Source organism: Elephas maximus, chromosome 17 (genome assembly GCF_024166365.1).
Source record: "Elephas maximus indicus isolate mEleMax1 chromosome 17, mEleMax1 primary haplotype, whole genome shotgun sequence".
Lineage (NCBI taxonomy): Eukaryota > Metazoa > Chordata > Mammalia > Proboscidea > Elephantidae > Elephas > Elephas maximus.
The window spans coordinates 11,804,877-11,822,430 of record NC_064835.1 but is presented as its reverse complement, the minus strand read 5'-3'; the positions used below and the strand labels follow the sequence as shown (position 1 = coordinate 11,822,430).

Below are 17,554 nucleotides of genomic sequence, written 5' to 3'. Positions count from 1 at the left end.
TAAATTCTGATTCAGTATATCTGGAGTGGAATTGCAAATTCTCATCAGGGAACTTGTTTGAAATACAAATTCTCAGCAGGAGTTTGAATCAAAACAAACCAGTTTGAAGCCCTGGTTGAAACTTAAGCCAGGCAGGGAGGATTCTCCCAGCCTGTAATCAGCCCTTAAGAGCTGATTTCAGCTGGAAGGAATTCCACCTGTCCACTGCAGTTTGGAATGGCAGGCAGACATGAGTTTTTCCAGTTGAAAATCTAAACTCAGTTAACGGTGTTTTGTCATTGAACTTTTCAAGACCTCGAAGTGCCTATCATGACAGCTGCTTTTTATATTGGACATCTAGGGGTCATTTGAGGTAGCACCTGGATCTGAAACGTGACATTTCCTGTAGCCAGGAGTCAAAGATGGACCCAGATATGTGAATTCCTAGTCTCTAGTTCTAATCTTCAGTCTCCACTATGGCAGAGAATGAAGAGTAGTGTAAAAATGAAAGGAAATACTGTCAATAAAAGGAAGCAGAGCCCTGAGGAGTATTTTTGTTGTGTGTTGAAAATGAAAGGCATTCGTCAGTCCTCTTTTCTACAAGGTACATAGACTAAGGTTGAAGAGAATAATATGTGTGGCCTGATGCTCACGGCTCCAAGTAGCAGAATGTTGCATAAGAGAGCCTAGTACAGGCCAGCTTCCTTGTCTTCAACCTTATATACCATATGTTCTTTGCTTACAGAATTCTAAGAGCGCCCAGGGTCTGGCTGGTCTTCGAAACCTTGGGAACACGGTGAGTTCTTCCCAACCCACTTCTTTCCTGGGGCCACCAGAGTCCCCTCCTGTCCCAGCTGACTCCCTACCCTCTAGAGCAGTTGTTACCTCCTGATCTGTCCCGTGTTTCATAGAATTGCTGGGCTCTGTCTCATCCCCACCCCCTAAAGGAAGCGCTGCCAAAGGGGAGTTGCCCTTTTAACTGTCAGCTGCTTTCCTGGGTCCTTCTCTTCAGGGACATCCATCACTTCCCACTTCTGTCTAACACACCCTCACGTTTTGCACACCTCTATAGTAAACAAGCAGTTATGTCCCCAGTGCGGTCGTGGGAATTTGCCTCACTTCACTCCTTTGTCTTATGAAAAGAGGAACTTGAGGCTGGGGGAGGAGCCATTCCTGGGATGGATGAGCAAGCCAGAGAGCCTTTGGTGGGAAGTAAATAGCGGTGCCAGACAGCGCTCTTGCCTTCCCCACTACTGAGCGGGTCATCTTTCGCAGTGCTTCATGAACTCGATTCTGCAGTGCCTGAGCAACACCCGGGAGCTACGAGATTATTGCCTCCAGAGGCTCTACCTACGGGATCTCAGCCACAGCAGCAGTGCGCACACAGCCCTCATGGAAGGTGGGGAGCCGTCCGTGGGCATGGTCCTGTTGCCCCTGGACACTTCTGCCACTCTAGTCTTGCTGTCCTGTTGTCGTTAGGTACCATAGTGTCAATTCCAACTTATAGCGACCCCACGTGACAGAATAGAATTGCCCTATAGAGGTTTTTTTGGCTGTAATCTTTACGGAAGCAGATTACCAGGTCTGTTCTCCCACAAAGCTGCTGGGTGGGTTCAAACTGCCAGCCTTTCAGTTTGCAGCCAAGCGCTTAGCCATTGTGCCACCAGGGCTCCTCTTGCTGTACTCATAGCTGTCTTTTATATATATGTACCTCTCCTGTTTTTCCTTCATTGGCTACTTTCTGTGGGGGTTCCAGTTGCAGTTTCTTATAGAGAACACCTCCCCTGTCCTCCACACCCTTCCACCCTCCTCTACCCTCGCCTCCCAATAGAGTTTGCAAAACTAATCCAGACCATATGGACGTCATCCCCCAATGATGTGGTGAGCCCATCTGAGTTCAAGACCCAGATTCAGAGATACGCACCGCGCTTCGTTGGCTATAAGTAAGGGCCTTGCAGACATGTCCTCCCCAGGGTGGGTGTCAGCAGCAGCAGGCTCTTGGGACAAGAGACATTGCTCACTTTCTTTTCTTCGGGCTCAGTCAGCAGGATGCTCAGGAGTTCCTTCGCTTTCTTCTGGATGGGCTCCACAATGAGGTGAACCGAGTAACAGTGAGGCCTAAGTCCAACCCTGAGAACCTCGATCGTCTTCCGTAAGTAAGAGTGCTGTGGGGAAGCAACACTTTTGCGAAGTAGAGTTTTTTACCCACTCTTTGGGGGTAATGATTTGAGGAGAAGCAGACCTACTTTTAAGCATTAAGGCTCTAGATTGATAGACCTTTAAAGTTGTCATGGTTTGCTTTCTGACCCAATTGTCTCCCTCTCGTGTGGTCCCCCAGTGATGATGAGAAAGGGAGACAGATGTGGAGGAAATACCTAGAACGAGAAGACAGTCGCATTGGTGGTGAGTGCATGGACGGGGGACGTCGGGAGTGCCTACTTCCACTGTTGCCTGCTTTTGCCTGAGAAGAGTGTGAAAAGCTCCCAGGGACACTGTGTTTGCCTGCTGCCCAGCACCTGGGGAAAGAAGACACTGCAGAAGACCCTGTAGAAGACCCTGTGTGAGCATCTCTTGTCCATCTCTTCCTCAGACCTCTTTGTGGGACAGCTGAAGAGCTCCCTGACGTGTACTGAGTGCGGTTACTGTTCCACAGTCTTTGACCCCTTCTGGGACCTCTCACTGCCCATCGCTAAGGTGCATACCCCCATTGACCAGCTTTTGAAACTCACACTCCTAGCCATTCCTGTCTCTGACCTCTGACCTTTATTTTTTTTCTCTCCCAGCGAGGTTACCCTGAGGTGACGTTAATGGACTGCATGAGGCTTTTCACCAAAGAGGATGTGCTTGATGGAGATGAAAAGCCAGTGAGTCACCCTTCCATCCACAGTGGGGCTGCTCTGGGGAAAGTGCTGCACTGCAGAACCAGCCCCAGAGTTGCTGAGTTGGGGCCCGGTTGACCTCCCACAAGTCCTCTCTACCTCTGTTTGTCTTTCAGACATGCTGTCGCTGTGGAGCCAGAAAACGATGTATAAAGAAGTTCTCCATCCAGAGGTTCCCAAAGATCTTGGTGCTCCGTATCCTTAGGATTCAAAAGGGCAGCAGTCTTGACTTTAGAGGTTGACTGATGACAAGGGGCCAGAAAGCGAGGGTGAACAGAGCAGGGAAAAACGAAACCAAAACCGGATAGAGTGTCCTTTTGTCGTTTGCTCTCTTAGAACCGCAGTCGCCCATTTGGGATTCTTGCCTCATTTAGCTTGACTCTGTTCTTGCTGCCCTGTTTGTCCTTGACTCACAACAATACCAGATCTGAAGCGGTTCTCCGAATCCAGGATACGAACCAGCAAGCTCACAACGTTTGTGAGTTTCCCGCTAAGAGACCTGGACCTGAGAGAATTTGCCTCTGAAAACACCAGTGAGTATTTTCAGGAGGAAGGAGAGGTGCAGGAGGAGAAGGAGCAAGGCACGTGTGTCTGTGACACAGGTGGGAGGCAGAGGGAAGCTGCCCAAGAGTGAGTTATAGAAACAGTGGGAATAACAGGCAGGAGGGGAAGGGGATGAGGGGGCAAGAAATGCCTCAGAGGCTTAAAACCTTGTATTTCCTCCCCAGACCACGCTGTTTACAACCTGTATGCTGTGTCCAATCACTCTGGAACCACCATGGGTGGCCATTATACAGCCTACTGCCGGAGTCCTGGGACAGGCGAATGGCACACTTTCAATGACTCCAGGTGAGAGAGAGGTATTGGGCGGGGCATCTAGCTGTCAGACACCTGTACCTCATCTAGCTCTCTAGCTTCTACCTTGGTTAGACAGAAGAGGTCAGACCCAAAAAGCTATGCCACATGTATGAGTCTGCCGCCCATTGGAAGAATCTCTAAAAGATAACCAGAGAGGTCAAAGCCCACTCGGCTGTGTCCCCAGTGACCTTCCCTCACCTGGGTTCTGACTCTGCCCTGCTCTCTCCACAGCGTCACACCTATGTCCTCCAGCCAAGTGCGCACCAGCGACGCCTACTTGCTCTTCTATGAACTGGCCAGTCCACCCTCCCGTATGTAGCAGCAAGGAGCTACATCCCTTTCTCTCCCTCCCCCATGGTGGCCCTACACCCTAAGTTTTTTAAAAAGACCAAAAAAAAAAAAAAAAAAACCTGACAAATGAGAGAGAAATAAACTAAAATAAAGCTGCCGAGCAGGAGTTGATGCAGCCTCGTCAGGGTTGGAGCAAGGAGCCAGGTGCTCCTGAGCCATGGCCTGGCGGGGAAGATCCACAGGACACAGAGACCAGTCAGTATGGTGCTCCCTCGGCTTCTCTTGTTGTCATTATTTAAGCTTGTGGTTTTTTCCTGTGTGTAATAAACAACAGCAGTCTGTGGGGAGAAGATCCTCGTCCACTTGCTGCAGTCTCCAGTTCCCACGCCTCCTGAGAAGACTGCGCCCTCTGGAGCCTGACGAGAGGATCGCTGCCTGGAAATGCTGGCTCCGGCGGGGCCCTGTCTTCACCTGGACTGTGCTTACTGGTCCAGAAGCAAGAAAAACACACATGAGCCAAGAGCCCTCTTAACGCTGCTAACTCTAGGGAGACAGACTAGGGGACATCTTTGAAACAAGCTCTTTGGTTTTTAAAAGTCCATTTTTTTTTTTATTACCATAACTAAAGTTCTCAGACTGGAGATGCTCTCCTTCACACCTCTTCACAGCTGGGAAGTTGTGCTGGTATTTTTTTTTTTTTTTTCTCTTTTTTAATCCTTCAGATAAAACTTTCTAATGCTAGCCCCCAGTGGTGCTAGGTGGGTATTGGCCAGGCCCCAAGCACAGCCACAGTAGACCTGGGATCTAACAAGGTTTTTTGTTTTTAATGTTTTAGATGGAATATAGTTGCCTCCAAAAATTGTGCCTTATAGCTTTTGGGGACCAGGGGGTAACTGCCCTCCCTGAAATATCCCTCAACCTCTTCCCTTTTCCCCAGTGCCATGTTCAGACCTGCTGAGGGGAACAGGGGTCATGCCCTTTAAACCCCTGGCTTGGCTTGCATTGCAATGAGGTAAAGAGGAAGATAGGTTAAAGGAGATTTCTTACAACATTGTGTCAAGTTCTTCCAGCCCACTTCCTTTAACCCACCCCTGGTCTACTCCCCAGCTGTTTGAAGGATAGCACAAGCCCTCTATCCCTAGAGCTTCTCTCTCTTTTAATTTATTCCTTAACATCGTTTTACTCCCTGACCTTCCTGCCGCCTGCCCACCCCCTGCCTTCTCAGAACCTCTAGACATAGGCCCTTTGGACCGAGTTTCTCAGGGATGCCCGTGCTGCCTCTTGGCATCAGTCTTCAGTCCATCTTGGGAGCTGAAGCCTGGGTGTTTGGGGACATCTTGCCTCAGTTGTATGCTTCTCTCCCATGAGCTTGATTATGCCCTAAGTAATTGGAAAACCTCTGCTGTCCCAGACAGCAAAGCTGTTGGACACTAAGGCATGGAGCTCTGTGTGTCTTTGCACACCTGCACAGCTGGGCCTGGTTTGTGCCCCTCGGAGCCTGGGCTCCCGGGAGGAGGCATCAGAGAAAGACATCCTAAGCTTAACTGACCTGACGCCCTTCTCCAGGGAAGACCTGTGAACCTGAGCCAAAGGGCTAATGCACACTTGTTTACCGTGTAAGCAAGAGTAGAAGGATGTCTGATGTACGGTGGAACCTTGTACAGAATAAATAATAGCTTTGAGAAAGAAGTTGATGAGTGGTGGAATCTTGATTTGGGAGGGGTTTGAACCCAGGAAGGGCTCCTAGCATATTTTACAGCTTCAGCCAGATTGTAAATTCCGAGTTCTGGAAAAAGTCAACTACGCACTTTTTCATTTTAGAATGTTCAGTTCTACAGGAAAAAAAAAAATTTTTTTTCAACACCCTAGTCTTCGTCTAGATTCACCTATTGTCAATAGTTTGCCACATTTGTTTGTATGCGCTTCATTCTTTTGGTCAAAACATTTAGGAGTAAGTGGTCATCTCTCCACTTTTGAATACTTCATTATCATCTAAGAAAAGGGCATTCTCCTACGTAACCTCAACACGGTTCTCACGCCTAAGAAAATGAGCATATCTAGTACACATGTCTTTAAATGAACTCCACTTTTAACTTTTTATGTAGGACAGCTTTTTTTAAATTTGTGATTATACGCACAAAAGTTTTGTCATTTCAGCATTTTTACATGTATAATTCAGTAAGAACCCTAGTGGCATAGTGGTTAAATGCTACGGCTGCTAACCAAAAGGTCGGCTGTTTGAATCCACCAGGCACTTCTTGGAAACCGTATGAGGCAGTTCTACTCTGTCCTCTGGGGTCGCTATGAGTCGGAATTGACTCGATGGCAACAAGAGCGAATTCAGTAACATTTTCATATTTTTCAACCATCACCAGTGTCATTTCCACATTTTTCCATCACTTATCCAAAGTTCAGTGGCCCCAAGCAATGACTTCCTCCTTCCCCCTTCCTCCATCCCTGGTAACCACTACTAAACTGGTTTCTATACATTTGCCCGTTCTACGTAGTTCATATAGGTGGAATCATGCAATATTTGTCTATTGCGACTGACTGATTTAACTCAGCCTGTTTCCAAGGTTCATCATGTTGTAGCATGTATCAGCACTCCATTTCTCTTTATGGCAGAGTGGTCTTCCATCGTATGTGCCACGTTTTGTTTATCTGTTCATTGGGTGAACATTTAGCTTGCTCCCACACTCTGGCTATTCTGAAGAGTGCTGCAATGAACATCGGTGTACAAGTACCTGCATCACTCCTTTCAAGCCTTTTGGGTCCATAGCTAGAAGCAGAATTGCTGGGTCCTAGGGTAATTCTATGTTTAACTCTTTAAGGAAATTCCAAACTGTTTTCCACAGCAGCTCTGTGAACTGTGTACTTTTTAACTGCTGATATGGGTACTCTTATGGTTGTTTGTTAAAACACCTGGGTGCCTGTACAACGCCTTTGAAGAGCTAAAACATAGGTCCCTCTAGCAGATTCCGAATACAACAAAACTTGCCCTTAGAGCAGAGTGGCTGTGCCTGGAAGTGGAGCAGTCAGGACTTGGTCCTTGATAAAGATCTCAGTCTTCTCCACAAATAACCTGGAAACAGCTGCCTTGTGTTAAAAGTCTTGTTCTCTAAAGTGCTTTTTTCAAGATTCCATGCAGATTTGACCCCTTAAGGAGATTGCCTCTTTGGGGCAGTCAGGGACATTGTCTCCCTTGGTTTTAATTCTTGTTATTGTTCAGCTTTTCCATTTCTGCCACTGATCTTAGACCTTGGAAAGCTGAAGCCTCCGCCAGTTGGGCTTTGAGAGGAATGCTTTCTAACTGCCTTCACTACTCCAGACACTGAAAAGCCAAGCAGGCCTATCTGTTCTGAACTCCTGGAGACAAAAGCAGCTGCTGCCATTGGAGGCCTGTGTGCTGCTGTCCAACCACCTCATGGGGTGAGAAAGGAACAGGGACAGTTCTGGGCATTTCCCAAGAGTGGAGAAGAGAGATTGAAAACAACAGTGACTAACACCCCAGGACCTCTCCCTGGGGGCCTCAGATACTGGAAGTGGACCGGCCCAGGATAAGATCTCTGTGCTGAGGATTTCTCCCAGGCCACAGGTGAACAGGACCCCCTTCAAATGGAACCAGTAGGTTTACAACAATGCGGATGGGCCAGCCCCAAATAAATGTAAATTTCTATACCTCTCCTTTGACTAGCTTTTCACTGGAGGTAGGGGCCACACTGTGCCTTTTTGTTGTCTTCCACTAGGGAACAGGCAAACTATAGTTAACCTCCAGGGCAGGGGCTCAACTCCACCCTTGTTCCCAGCTCTCCCTTCAGTACTTAACCTGCAGTGCTCTCTCATCACCATGGCAACCAGTCCAAACAAACAGGTCTGTCCCCAAGTTTCTGTGTCTCTCAAGCTTTGCTTCCTAGCAACTTGGATTTTTCCCCCCATTGACGGCTCGGGTTCTGGCAGGCCTCTCCCTGGGGGAGGTGCTCCCTCTGCAAGGGCTCTTGTGTGACCTTGAACAAGAAGCTCCGTCTTTCTGGGCCTTAGAGCCTGTCTTAGTTATCTAGGGCTGCTGTAACAGAAATGCCACATGTGGATGGCTGTAACAAACAGAAATGTATTTTCTCACAGTTTAGGAGGCTAGAAGTCAGAATTCAGGGTGCCGGCTCTAGGGGAAGGCTTTCTTTCTCTGTCGACTCTGGAGGAAGGTCCTTGTCTCTCCTGGTTCCTCGGAGATTTCCATGTTTCTTAGCATCTATCTTACCCAATCTCTCTTGCTGGCTTGCTTGCATTTTTTCTTTTATATCTCAAAACAGATTGACTCAATATACACCCTACACTAATCCTGTCTCATTAACACAACAAAGACAACCCATTCCCAAATGGGATTATAACCACAAGCATAAAAAAACTATTTTTTTTAGAGGTTAGAATTTACAACACATATTTCTGGGGACATAATTCAACCCATAACATTCTACCCTTCGCCCCCCGCCTCCAAATTCATGTCCTTGCCACATGTGAAACACATTCACCCCATCACATCATCCCAGAAGTCTTAAAACAACTCCAAGCCCAAAACTTCATCTTCTGGATCATCTAAATCAAATATGGGTGAGACTTTATGCGTATTCCATCCTGGGGCAAAATTCCTCTTCATCTGTGAACCTGTGAAATCTAGAGCACAAGTTATCTGTCTCCAAATAGCAGTGGCGGAACACCAAGCAAGTCCAAAACCCAGCAGAACAAATTACTTTAGCTCTCGTCTTGAAAATACTGTCTTCTCTGAGACCATCTGGGCAATGGCCCCGCTCTCCAGACTGTGGGTGTTGGCCATACCCTCTGGATTCTGGGTGGAGGCCCCTCAGCCCTGGGCTTCAGCTCCACCTTCAAGACCCTCTGGGATGGCAACTCCGTTCCCTTATCTTTAGACGGCCCCATTTTCCTTAGTCCATCTGAGTGATGACTCCACCCCCTCAGCTCCAGTAGGCCCCTTTCTTCTGCCCCTTGGGCATGGCAGCCCCATCCTCTCAACTTTGGGCAGTGGCCCCATTCTCCTGGTACACCTTAACGGCGGCCCCACATTCCGGAACCTAGCTGGTGAAGATCTGACTTTTTGAAACCTAGGAAACCATGGCCCCATCCTTTGAAATCCAGAAGACTGTGGCCCCGCCTTTTGAAACCAGGAAGGCCCTGCTTCCCATGCTCCTTCCAACGGTTCGGATGATCTCTGAGCTGCTCCAGGGATGGTCTTTTTCCTTCCTTGGAGGACAACAGATGTAGCTCCTTTGGCCTGTTTCCTGTCTGTAGAAATCCAAGAGGCAGACAACGTTTTTCCTTTCCTTCTTTCTCTGTCCCCTTCAGTCTAAGCCGATGGGTTTTCTGCTGCGGTAGGTGGTTACATCCATCAGTCACAGGCTTACTCTCTTTAACGATAGTTTGTGTAGCCACATCCTTGGTGAACGTTCTAGGACACGTGTCCTTGGTCTGTACAACAGAATTTCCCAAATCTTTAAGTTCTGTTTCCATTTTACACAGTTGATTTTTAAGTCCATCTCTTCCCTCTCACATTTTACTATAAGCGGCAAGGAGAAACTATTCAGCCACTTTAATATTTTGCTTAGAAATCTCATCAGCCAGATAACCACGATCATCACTTACACGTTCTACCTTCCACCAAACATGTGAACATAATTCAGACAAATTCTTTGCCCCTGCATAAAAATGCTCATTCTTTCTCCATTGTCCAATCGCATTTTCATCATTTTCTTTTGAAGCCTCACCAGAAGTACATTGTAAAAATGGCATGGCGACAAGGGGCGTCTGACCTCCTCTAACTTCACAAGGGGGAGAAAGAATCACCGTCATCATCAGCCCACAGCTGATTCCTATGAAGCAGGTCAGCCATACCTCCTCCCTCCAACCTTTTTTCAATCATGACACCAGCAATCCTTCCCAAGGCACTCTTGTACTTCTCTGCTGGTTTCAATAATTTGTTGCAGTGGCCACACAGAACTCACAGACAATATCCATGATTATGAGTTTTATTAGGGAAGTAACACGTTACAATTCAGGACCAGGAATGACTCGACTCAGGATACAGTTCTTCCGTCAGGACAGCTTCTTGGCTGTGCCCACAGGCAGGCCTCTCCCTGGCCTGGCCTTCAACCCCTTGGCCTCTCGGCCCCTCAGCTGTCTTGGGCCTCTTGGGGCGACCTGGCCTCTGACCTGCTCAGGCAAGTGTTTCAAAGCTCTTTAGCTCTGCCGACAAGTGCCTGGAGGCACCCACTCCACAAGCAAGCCTCCTGCCCTGAGGCACTCAGCTTTCTCCCTCTGTGGGCTGGGAAGACCGATGCACCACCTCCTGCTGGTCTCCTGGTTCTGCTGCCTCTACTGTCGCTGTTTCTCTCTGCTGCCTGTCTCTCCTTCCTTGGTGGCGGTGGGCCCTTCTCCTTCCTTCCTCTGTGGTGACTCATTTCAAGCTGAGCAGGATGGTGAAACGGATCAATTCCTTTGGTGAGCTACAACTACCCTCTCTGCACAATTCCACCCAATCACTTGGGTGGGAGTTACAAGACCATGGCTAGAAAGTCCACACAAAGGTAATCAATGTTGTTGCAAAAACCCATTCCCAAATGGGATTATAACCACAGGCATAGAGGTTGGGATTTACAACACATATTTTGGAGGCCATAATTCAGTCCATAACGGTGCCTCATCTGTGAATGAAGGGCATTGGACTCATGGATCTCAAAGGTCCCAGCTCGTATGTTACAATTCTGAGTCACTTTTCCTCTAAATACATGCCCCAAGTCTCAAGTTAGGGGATTTACATACCTCTGGTTCCCCTATTCCATTTTATAGACTTATTTTTTTTTTAAGTGACCAGTGCTCAGAGTCTGAATTAACTTGATGGCAAAGAGTTGGGTTTTAATTACTTTCTACAAAGCTTTAGAGTTAGAACCGTAGAGGTCACCTTGTCCATACTCCTCTTTTCCCAGTGAGACACTGAGGCCTAGAGCAGGCCATGTGCCTTGTCAATGGCACAGCCAAGATGGAACCCAGGTATCTCGACTACCCACCCAGTTCTTTTTCCTTCTGAGTACTCTGCCTTTTGGTGGAATAATTGACAGCATACTTGCAAGATTTCTAGTTTATCAGGAACCGAGCTGAACAAAAATGTAATGAGACCTCTGTGACTCTACATTCACACACACTCAAGAGAAAACCAACATGATCTACTTCTTACCTGGTCCCTAGCAGGTCTGGGCTTACCTGGTCCCTAGTAGGTCTGGGCCGGCCACTCCTGAGGGCGCCATTCCCCTTGCATCCTTCCTAGTTGCGTGGGAAGAAACAAGCCCCTGTGAAGGAAGCAGAAGAAGGCAGCAGAGACTAGCACTTTTTTTTTTTTTTTTTTTTGAGGCTAGCATTTATGAAAACCAAAAACCAAACCCATTGCTTCTGAGTCAATTCTGACTCATGGCAACCCCACGTGTCACAGAGTAGAACTGCTCCATAGGCATTTCTTGGCTGTAATCTTTACAAAAGCAGTTTGCCAGACCCTGGATTGGTTTGAACTGCCAACCTTTAGGTTAGCAGCCAGTCGCAAACCATCCAAACAAACTACTTACTCTCTGTGCCTCAATTCCTCAACTGTAATATGCGTATAACAGTATCTGCTCAGAGCTGTGAGCGCCAGTTAAGAAAAAGAGTGTCTACTACCTAGGTAACAGACAAGAATTATCTTAGGTGAAGGGAAGCACAACTGGACTAAACCAAAAGCTAAGAAGTTTCCTGAATACAACCAAACACTTCGTGGTGCAGAGTAGTAGGGCCGGGGGTCTGGGGAACATGGTTTTGGGAGACATCTAGGTCAGTTGGCATAACAAAGTTTATTAAGAAAATGTTTTGCATCCCACTTTGGTGAGTGGCATGTGGGGTCTTAAAAGCTAGTGAGCGGCCATCTAAGATGCATCAGTTGGTCTCAACCCACCTGGAGCAAAGGAAAATGAACACCAAAGACACAAGGAAAATATGAGCTCAAGAGACAGAAAGGGCCACATAAACCAGAGACTCCATCAGCCTGAGACCAGAAGAACTAGATAGTATCTGGCTACCACCAGTGACTGCCCTGACAGGGAACAAAACAGAGAATCCTCGATGGAGCAGGAGAAAAGTGGGATGCAGAACTCAAATTCTAGTAAAAAGACCAGACTTAATGGTCTGACTGGGACTGGAGGGACCCCAGAGGACATGGCCCCTGGACTCTCTGTTAGCCCAGAACTAAAACCATTCCTGAAGCCAACTCTTCAGACAAAGATTAGAGTGGACTATAAGACACAAAATGATACTGGTGGGAAGTGCACTTCTTAGCTCAAGTAGATACAGGAGACTAGATGGGCAGCTCCGGTCTGGAGGCGAGATAAGAAGGCAGAAAGAGACAGGAGCTGGTTGAACGGACGTGGGAAATCCGGGATGGAAAGGAGGAATGTGCTGTTCATTACAGGGAGAGCAAGTAGGGTCACATAACAATGTGTGTATAAATTTTTATATGAGAAACTAACTTGAGCTGTAAACTTTCACTTAAAGCACAATTAAAAAAAGAAAAAGAGTGTCTGGCACATAGTAGGCACTCAACAAGTTGTCCATTTTTCTCCCCCTTTACCCCATTTCCAGGACTGCACCATCAAAGCTGTATTGGGATTCTCTTAGTGGGTGATCCTCAGCAAACGCTTAATTCCCCTAGCCTCTCCAGATGTCTCTGCCTTCTTCTGACCCAACAATGTACTTGATAATGGCTTAAGAATATAATAGCATTAGTGAGGTAGAGCCACTAAATGGACATTCCAAAGCCAAGGGATGAGCTTTCCTAATTTCCCGATATTAGAGTGATCAGCCTTTTGGAGATAGTGGTGAGTTGGCTGGGGTCGAGCTACAGCCAACAGGAAAACGGAGGAACCAGGGGATGGGGGTCAGGGCCAGGGGTGGCAGTGAGCCACAAGAGGAGTATATTTGAAGGTTCAGCAAAAATAGAGTCAGGCTCTAATCCATGCCTCTAATGATGGGCCTGGGAGTAAGGAAAGGAAGAACATTCCAGATAAGGGGAAGAGGCTGGCAGAAAGAGAAGGTGAGCACAGCATGTTCTGGCAACAATGAAGAGGCTAGCCTGGCCAGAGGAGACTAGCAGAAGGGAAAGCTAGAGAGGGATCCGAGAACGTTACACCGATGTCAAGCTGCCCTTGCCTCATCTTAATCTTAAATACGTGGCCATATGTTAGAAGGGCCGCAGTGAACAAGCCATTGTGGATGGGGTGAGCATGGAGAGCTACGGGGATCCATGCTTTCAGAATGAAAATAAAAGTCAATGGGGCTTCCAGAGGGGTAGGGATCACCTGGATAAGAGCTGAGTGAGCACTGTAACTTCCCTTTGCTTGTTAATGCTATCCATAACCTGCAGGAAAATCCATGGAAACACATCTGGAGCAGCAGGGACATCAGGAAAAGGAGGGCTGGTGTCCTCTGCTGAGCCAAGCCTAGGGGAGGGACTCCAGGGAGAAGGAAGAGGCAAGAACACCAAGGCCCCGGGGGCCTGGGGGAAGGAAGAAAAGGAAGCCAAGACAGAAGCATGACTGCTGGGCTGGAGGTTCCTCACAGGACTCTCCCCAACCTCAGGCCCCTTCTGCCGTCATACCTGGGCTCCAGCAAGTAGCTCCTCACTGGGTTCCCACCCACAGGCCCTCTTCCTCTCCCATTCTACAAGGTTAATAGAGAGAACATGAAAAAATGTAAAGGAAACAAAAAAAAAAAAAAATGAGGGAAGGATAAAGAGTGACATCTGTGAATCCCACAGCCCCAGCTCTGAAACCCAGCCGTGCTCCTTGCCTCAGTTCCATCTGGAAAATGGGAACATAACACAGGAGAGGATGAGTTGAGAGGTACAGAGCAGTCTCTCAATAAATGATCACAGTGAAGCAATGGCTTCAGAGTGGAGCAGACCCAGGGACATGACTCTCCAAACTACCCAACTTGCACAGCTCAGCTCAAGGTCACTCCTTCCTAGAAGCTGTCCCCACCTGTCACAGGCTACACTGATTCCCTCACTGCCAAACTGTTAGCATGCAGTGTCACAGACAATCCTACTCGGTCTTGGCCCAACCAGAATAGGAAGTGCCTTGAGGTCAAGGACTGGCTTATCCTTGTATCCTCTTCGAGGGCACTTGTCCTTTGTTGTTTTATAAGTTACCATTGAGTCAATTCACATTTGGCCTTACTGCTACCAAAAGTACCTTCCCTAAGGTCCAAGCTCTGTAAGACTCCACATCCAAGAGCTGAAGAAAAGACCCGACCCCTAGATAGATCCAACCCAAGGCCCTCAGGGGATGGGAAAGAACTTGGAGTTGGGAGGAATATCCTGGGTGCAAGGCTAGCTAGCTTAAAAAAAACTAAAATTTATTTTAGTTTTTTTTTTTTTTTTTTAGAGCCTCAGAATTTGTCTCTTTTTGATTCTTCCCTCCCCATCGGGCTCCTCCCTTTATTCCGCTGTGCCACCAACCTGCCTCAGCCCCACTATAAGGTGAATGAGATAGGCCATTTTCTACCAGCTCTTGCCAGCTGTTTTTTTTTTTTCTTGCCAGCTGTATGGCCTTGGGAAAGTTACTTAACCTCTTGGTACCTGTGGTGAAATGAGTTCCTTTGTGTGGCCTTTTGCCTTGGTTCTTAGAGAGCTTGAGAGATTTCTCCCCTAAACTCTGAGGAGTTACCTTTGTAGTTTTCTATTTTTGTCCAGGTCTATTTCCTGGGTAAATTGTAAACAATTTGTGGTTTATACATTTTGCCTGGCCCTGGGCTGCAGCCTGCCCTGTGATTGATCAATAGACTATGCAAATGAGGGGAGTTGTCGCCTACTATGCAAATGAAGTGTCTGTGGCCTACTGAGGGGATTGGTCAGTTCACGGCCCTGGTGGGAGTGCCATGCCTTGGAATTAACAAGCAGTTCATATATTTAAGCAGCCAGCCCCACAGAGGTTTTTCGGACACAGAAAGAAGCAGGAAGATGTCACATTTAGAGTGTGAACTACGTACTTCATGGAAACACAGTTAAGCCCCACAGCCGTGCACGCCATAATCTCTGCATAAAAAGCACCACAACTGAGGAACTTTATTGCTGCTACTTTTCATGTATAAGATGCCAAAATCAACCTGCTCAACGTTGGAAGGTACTTTTTGTTTGTAAAAAGTTTTTTTTTTTTTTTTTAATTAAATAAAGAGAAAAAAAGAAAGCCCCTAAAAAAAAAAAGAAGCAGCAGGAAGAAAGAAGCAAAAGGAAGAAAGCAGAAAGAGGAGGCAAGGAACCTCCTAGAAGGGCTGTAACACAGGTCAAAGGCAGTAACACTGAAGACAAGAGGCCCAGAATGGGCCCAGAGGCGGAGCCAAAGGTGACAGATGGCATAACCGAGAGGAACCTGTCCTTAGGGGGTTGAGATGAGGCCTGCACAGCCAAGAGGAGCTGAGGGGGCTGTCCTGCACTGAAGAAGGGAGACTTTGACTACATGCTTCCTAATCCTGACCCCAGTTGTACCCTGTTGATCCTGATCCCAAATTGTACCTTTACTGCCTTAACAAACCACTTAACTGTGAGTATAGTTTGTGAGTTCTGTGTGGCCATTGCAATGGATTATCAAACCCAGAAGAGACGTAGAGAGTGCCATGGGAGGGACGACTGGTGTCAGAATTGGTAAAAAAGGTTGGAGGATGGAGGTATACCTGACCTCCTCCTCATGGGAGTCAGCTTTGTGCTGATGATGATTCTTATATTTGAAGTTATTCATACAGTGCCTCAGCACCATCATCTGTAAAATGGGTGTGCTACCTCATAGTTACTAAAGAAAAGAAACCACACATAAGGCTTCAAGCCCAGAGCCTAATACATGACAGACTTCCTGCAAATGGCAGCCAGAAATAGCATGCTGCCTCCCACCTCCTGCCCTGCCCAACTCTCAGCCTGAGCATGGCTAACACAAAACAGATTAATATTCCCTTTCCTTTCTCTCCTGAGGACAGCTGGGCCAGGCTGTGATTTTCCAAGAGGACTCTGCTAGCTAACAGACGTTTACAGGGTACAGGTTCCTTCTGCAACAGCCGACCTTACCAACTGCCAGTCTCAGGCCCATTAGAAGGGCCCCTGCCCTGAGCCCTTGTCCAAGTCCTCAGGCACCTTCTCCTCCACGCCTCTGTCCTTTCCCCTGCAGGCTTGTTGTTGTTGCGTGCCGTTGAGTTGATTCACACCCATAGCGACCCCGTGTGACAGAGTACAACTGCCTCAGAGGGTTTCTAGGCTATAATCTTTACGGGAGTAGATCAGCAAGTCTTTTCTCCCACTGAGTGGCTAACCCCTTGTGGTCGAGTCGATTCCAGCTCATAGGACAGAGTAGAACTGCCCCATAGGGTTTCCAAGGAGCGCCTGGTGGATTCGAACTGCTGACATTTTGGTTAGCAGCTAAACTCTTAACCACTATGACACCAGGGTTTCCACAGAATGGCTGGTAGGTTAGAACTGCCAACCTTTCAGTTAGCAGCCAAGTGCTTAACCTTTGTATCACCAGGCTCTCCCTGCAGGCTCAGGGGTACAGGAATAGGCAGCCAACCCCTCAAGCTCCACACTAATGTCAGCACAGACACGAGCAGCCTGTCCCCACCGTCCCGTCCCTGTAATGACTGCTCTCCTTGTCCTGGGTGCACACGTGCTTTAACGGTGCCCTACTCACTCTGACAGGGACTTGGGACTCCTAGGCCTTGAAGCTGCCAGTTCCCCTATGCCCAGCTTCTCCCTTCCTCAGACCACCAAGGCTCCCTTATGCCTGCAAAGCAGCCCCGTCATTCTCTCTCCCTCCCAGTACCCTCGGGGTGCTCACTTCATACTTTGGGTGAAGAGGGGAAAGGAAGTGGTGAGCTCCCCAGATGGGCCTCTGGGTGGCGTAAACAATTAAGCACTCGGCTGCTAATCCAAAGATGGGCAGTTCAAACCCACCCAGAGGTGCCTCAGAAGAAAGGCCTGGTGATCTTCCGAAGGTCACAGTCTTGCAAACTCCGTGGACCGCAGCTCTGATCTGGAACACATGGGGTCACCGTGAGTTGGGACCAACTCAACAGCAACTGGTTCGGTTTTGTTTTTGAGCTCCCCAGATCACACAATCCCACCTCCGCCACCACCGCGTCTCCTCTATTCCCAGCCACTGCCTGTGCCTTTAAGATTTGCCACCCTACACCGGCAGCTTGACCTCAGCATCCTCAGCTGAGCTGGATTAAGGGACCTTTTCTGCTGGGTTTCATGCCTTTGCGAATTCCTCCTTGCTGCCGTGCCTTATCCCCCGCAGAACCACAGTAGCAGGGAGCCTGAACCAGTCTGCAAGGGAAGCCAGAGAGCTGGTCCAGCCTGGCAGCCTTTTCCCTCAGGAAGTAGAAGCCGGCCCTTTGATAGGGGCTTGGGGTCAGGAACTGGGCCCTAGGCGTCTTGGGCCATCAAGAGGGCTCCAGAGATCTACGTAGAGCCTTGGGCC

The 17,554-nt window shown here is 48.1% G+C and overlaps 1 protein-coding gene across 5 annotated transcripts in view; it reads left to right on the top strand.

Moving 5' to 3' along the window:
• The window catches only part of USP2 (ubiquitin specific peptidase 2), a 59,875-nt gene extending 54,187 nt beyond the window's left edge, over nucleotides 1–5,688 (top strand). For all 5 annotated transcript variants that reach the window (XM_049856743.1, XM_049856742.1, XM_049856744.1 and 2 more), the window contains 11 exons: nucleotides 725–775; nucleotides 1,255–1,378; nucleotides 1,811–1,922; nucleotides 2,021–2,131; nucleotides 2,318–2,382; nucleotides 2,570–2,673; nucleotides 2,763–2,843; nucleotides 2,975–3,053; nucleotides 3,284–3,391; nucleotides 3,587–3,707; nucleotides 3,948–5,688. In XM_049856743.1, the coding sequence (XP_049712700.1) occupies nucleotides 725–775; nucleotides 1,255–1,378; nucleotides 1,811–1,922; nucleotides 2,021–2,131; nucleotides 2,318–2,382; nucleotides 2,570–2,673; nucleotides 2,763–2,843; nucleotides 2,975–3,053; nucleotides 3,284–3,391; nucleotides 3,587–3,707; nucleotides 3,948–4,035 (1,044 nt within the window). In that variant the 3' untranslated portion in view covers nucleotides 4,036–5,688. The remainder of the gene's footprint in view (nucleotides 1–724; nucleotides 776–1,254; nucleotides 1,379–1,810; nucleotides 1,923–2,020; nucleotides 2,132–2,317; nucleotides 2,383–2,569; nucleotides 2,674–2,762; nucleotides 2,844–2,974; nucleotides 3,054–3,283; nucleotides 3,392–3,586; nucleotides 3,708–3,947) is intronic.
• The last annotated feature ends 11,866 nt before the right edge of the window (nucleotides 5,689–17,554 follow it).